Source organism: Nansenia antarctica (assembly GCF_963989245.1).
Source record: "Nansenia antarctica genome assembly, chromosome: 5".
Classification (NCBI taxonomy): domain Eukaryota; kingdom Metazoa; phylum Chordata; class Actinopteri; order Argentiniformes; family Microstomatidae; genus Nansenia; species Nansenia antarctica.
Window position 1 is genome coordinate 71,020,097 of NC_137690.1, and position 5,000 is coordinate 71,025,096.

Here is a 5,000-nt window from a genome sequence, read left to right on the forward strand (position 1 = left end):
GAACAGCCGTGCCCTTTTTACCTACTAAAAGAGCCGCCTCTTTACAATGCTCAAGCTGCTATTTACACACAACGACCACTAGTTGGCCAGCTTCCTACACAGAAAAACGGCAAAATAGCTTTATATTCAGGGGTGCACATAACTGGTGCGCCAGTGCGCATGCGTCGCCAAAATGCATGCTGCGCGGCAGATCAGCCGCATGAAGGCGCTCTTGCGCACCAACAGTTTTTTTTTTTTTGAAAAGTTGATTTCAGTGTTTACAGAACAGAGCAGTGCTTAAAGAGATGTCCGTTTATATCAGTGTGTTTAAAGAACAGACATTCAGTTAGTGCTTAAAGAGATGTCAGTTTATTTCAGTGTGTTTAAAGAACAGACATTCAGTTAGTGCTTAAAGAGATGTCAGTTGATTTCATTGTGTTTAAAGGAGTCGGACAGACTTTCATTCTTAAAGAGCAGTCATTTGATTTTGCATTTGTTTCTTTTGTTTTGCACACAATAATTTGGTCGTTCATCTTTATTTATGAATAAATGTCGTTTTGCTAATAATATATCCATGTATCCAATGTATCCCTTTTTTATCCATCCTGTGGGACGGGTCGTGACTCGCGAGCTCGGGGAGCACCAAGCAGCATCCCTAGGTGCTCCTCTGAGCACTGGCCCCAAAAAGTTATGTGCACCCCTGTTTATATTAGCTTATCCTGATGTGATTTTGAAAATGTAAGGATACTGGGTGGTAGAACGCACATATCTAGGACAAGTCATGAAAGGCGGGTCCTGAAATTTGATTTAGTGCAAAGATATAACATTCTTCTTTACTCACAGACCCCTCATGGCTGTTCTAGTGTTAAAGGGGTTTGAACAACTGGGCCCTGGAGTCTGTACAGAAACACACAGCCTGGAGTCTGTACAGAAACACACAGCCTGGAGTCTGTACAGAAACACACAGCCTGGAGTGTACCCTGGTAGTCTATAGACAGAAACACACATTTCCGGTGTCTAGGCATATAAACACACAGGCCTGGAGTGTACCCAAGGTCAAAGTCTCTAGACAGAAACAGAAACAGAACGGTATCCAGAATGGTTTCAAACAGGATGTTCCCGGGGTCAGTATGACTCAAGTTCAGCTTCATTGTGACACAGAACAGAAGCCTGGAGGAGGCGTGTCTCCCACAGACTCTAGGTCAGTCTGTCATCATTCGATGTGATCTCACACACACACTGACCGTTGCGCATCTTACAGCCTACGTGCGTAGTAACAATGGAGGCTGGCGGAGGTAGGAATCGGAGGACGGGCTCCTCCGTAATGGAGAGAGACAGATGGAAGAAAGGAACAGGGGGAAGAGAGGGAGAGAGAGGGAAGAGAGAGAGACAGAGGAGAGAGAAATAAGGGAGAGAGGGAGACAGGGGGAAGAGAGGGAGACAGAGGAGAGAGAGAGACGGGGGGAAGAGAGGGAGACAGGGGAGAGAGAGAGACAGAGAAGAGGGAGACAGAGGAGAGAGAGAGACAGAGGAGAGAGGGAGACAGGGGGAAGAAAGAGAGACAGGGGAGAGAGAGAGACAGAGGAGAGGCAGACAGAGGAGAGAGAGAGACAGAGGAGAGAGGGAGACAGGGGGAAGAGAGGGAGACAGGGGAAGAGAGGGAGACGGGAGCCCGTCCTCCGATTTCTACCTCCACCAGCCTCCACTGTTATGCACGTAAGCTGTAAGATGCGTACAGTCAGTGTGTGAGATCACAGGAATGGTATCTAACGTGGGTGATTAGGCGAGGTGCGTAGTTGCGTGGCGAGTTGCGTGGCGCAAACAGGTAGTTTCCGTGCCGTGGCGCTGTGTCATATCTAACAGAGAGCTGTCAACCTAGGGTGACTCAATGTTACCTCAGCCTCCGTCCCCTGCTGGTGTGTGGTGTGTCATCACTGATTTGCCTGTCTGAACTTGAGCTTGTCATTTAAAAAATGTATCGCACTCCTCTCCCTGCCTTTCTCCCTCTCTTCCCCCTGTCTTTCTCTCTTCCCCCTGTCTCTCTCTCTTCTCCTGTCTCCCTCTCTCCCCTGTCTCTCTCTCCCTCTGTCTCTCTTCCCCCTGTCTCCCTCTCTCCCTCTGTCTCTCTCTCTTCCCCCTGTTTCTCTCTTCCCCCTGTCTCCCTCTCTCCCCTGTCTCTCTCTTCTCCCTGTCTCTCTCTTCCCCCTGTCTCCCTCTCTTCTCTCTGTCTCCCTCTCTCCCCTGGCTCCCTCTTTTCCCCTGTCTCTCTCCCTCTCTCTCCCTCTGTCTCTCTCTCTCCCCTGTCTCCCTCTTTTCCCCTCTCTCTCTCCCTCTGTCTCTCTTCCCCCTGTCTCTCTCTCCCTCTGTCTCCCTCTCTCCCTCTGTCTCTCTCTCCTCCCCTGCCTGTCCCTCCCCTATCTCTCTCCTCCTATATCCCTCTCTCCTCCACCTCTCTCTCTCTCTCTCTCTCTCTCAGCCCATCAGGGTGCACCTTCTGGGGGAAGAAGCCGTGGAGTCGTAAGAAGAAGATCCTGTGGCAGTTGGGGACTCTGATCGGAGCGCCGGTGGGCATCACGCTCATCGCCGGCATCGCCGTGCCCGCCATGGTCATAGGCATCCCCGTCTACGTGGGCCGCAAGGTGAGACCCGGACCAACAGGCCCCAGAGCTCACACATCACTGAAACACCACTTACACGTCGCTGAAACACCACTCCTTCCTCTATTATGAAATAATTTCATTTCTTAGAAACTCATTTCTTGGAAACTCATTTCTTGGAAACTCATTTCTTGGAAACCCATTTCTTGGAAACTCATTTCTTGGAAACAAAACGACACCCTCTAGTGCCCTCTTGTGGGATCTTTGTGGAACTGCAGTTAAAGACAAAAGTCCATAACAGCTCTCCCACACATTCTAACAAGCTTAACCAATCATAATTATGTGCGCCACAGTTCTTGTGACATCTCTCACAGGAAGGGAAAGGCCTTCCTTTGGTGCTCAATTCCCCCAGAATGTAGATATAGACTTCAATTCTTAGCATATTTTATATAAAACTACAACAATGGTAACAGTACTGACACCCACCTGGTCTCTGATGATGGTGGTAACAGTACTGACACACACCTGGTCTCTGATGATGATGATGATGGTAACAGTACTGACACACACCTGGTCTCTGATGATGATGGTGGTAACAGTACTGACACACACCTGGTCTCTGATGATGATGGTGGTAACAGTACTGACACACACCTGGTCTCTGATGATGGTGGTAACAGTACTGACACACACCTGGTCTCTGATGATGGTGGTAACAGTACTGACACACACCTGGTCTCTGATGATGATGATGGGGGTAACAGTACTGACACACACCTGGTCTCTGATGATGATGATGGTGGTAACAGTACTGACACACACCTGGTCTCTGATGATGGTGGTAACAGTACTGACACACACCTGGTCTCTGATGATGGTGGTAACAGTACTGACACACACCTGGTCTCTGATGATGGTGGTAACAGTACTGACACACACCTGGTCTCTGATGATGATGATGATGATGGTAACAGTACTGACACACACCTGGTCTCTGATGATGGTGGTAACAGTACTGACACACACCTGGTCTCTCTGACAGATCCACGCTCACTACGAGGGGAAGAAGACCTCCCGTCACCGAAGGAACCTGGCCATCACAGGAGGCGTGGCCTTGTCCATCATCACGGCACCGGTGATCGCCGCTGTTAGCGTGGGTGAGGAGGACGTTAGCGACGTTTCACTGTGATTGTTCTGTTTGTTAGCTTCTGCTCAGTGACAGAGGAACCAACCCCCTGAGCTTACTGGAAGGGGTTTGCTGGTACAGTGCGCTGCTTGTCCTGATCCAATGGACCTATCGCTAAGCCACGCCCCGAAAGAGAAATTGTCCAATCATATCACAGCAAAAGTCACTACAGGCAGAAAACTCTGACAAACACCTCGCTAATATCTGATGGTGAAAAGCTTCAAAATATTCTTGTCATCTTTAAAAAAACATGTCTATTACTTACTTGTAAATCAGAAATTTGAACTTCCGCCATTGTAAGTCATTGAATGTCATTCAGTCACGGTCGGTCAGTCAGTCACTGTCAGTGAAGAATTTGAGCGAGCGTTGTTTGTTTGTCCGAGTTTTCAAAGGGGGCGTGGCTTAGCGATAGGTCAATTCAAGCTTATTTATCGTGACATGAGACACAAGTATACAATTCAACAAAATGCTTGGGGGGGCAGAGCAGCTTTTCAACAACATCAATCAACAATAAAATGTAATAAAAGTTAATAAATATTATGAGAGAATAACATAATGGACCTCCAGCCTGGAGCACACGCCACAGGACCCACACGTTACACAGCGCTCACCAAAGACACAGTGCTCTATCTTGCATTAGAGCGCAAACACATTTGAAGTGGCCAGAGCTACTGTACTAAGGGCAAATACTGTAACTTATGTCAACAATTTTGGTTCATTCACAGCTGACCCCTTGTCCCCTTAGTTCATACTGCTTCCAACACACACACACACACACACACACACACACACACACACACACACACACTCACACTCACACTCACACTGACACGCACACACTCACACTCACACTCACACTGACACACACACACTCACACTCACACACACACACACTCACACTCACACTCACACTCACACACTCACACTCACACTCACACACTCACACTCACACTCACAGTCACACTCACACACACACACACCCACCCACCCACTAATATTATAATATATAATACTAATATTTAGCAGCAGGAATTGTTTTGATTGGCTATGCTGTATGATGACATCAGTCTGCCCTCCCCCAGGTATCGGCGTCCCCATCATGCTGGCGTACGTGTACGGGGTGGTGCCCATCTCCCTGTGTCGCGGGGGGGGCTGTGGCGTCAGCAGGGGGAAGGGCCGTGGCGTACGGATAGACTTTGACGAGGACGACGGACCAATCACAGGTGAGCAAGGCGTCA

At 48.7% G+C, this 5,000-nt stretch overlaps 1 protein-coding gene across 1 annotated transcript in view; it reads left to right on the forward strand.

Moving 5' to 3' along the window:
* Nucleotides 1-5,000, forward strand: part of rnf19b (ring finger protein 19B) — a gene marked incomplete at both ends in the record, with an annotated part of 15,770 nt that overhangs the window by 7,311 nt on the left and 3,459 nt on the right. The window contains 3 exons of the mRNA XM_080531926.1: nt 2,456-2,618; nt 3,619-3,733; nt 4,845-4,985. Coding sequence (XP_080388052.1) covers nt 2,456-2,618; nt 3,619-3,733; nt 4,845-4,985 — 419 coding nt within the window. The remainder of the gene's footprint in view (nt 1-2,455; nt 2,619-3,618; nt 3,734-4,844; nt 4,986-5,000) is intronic.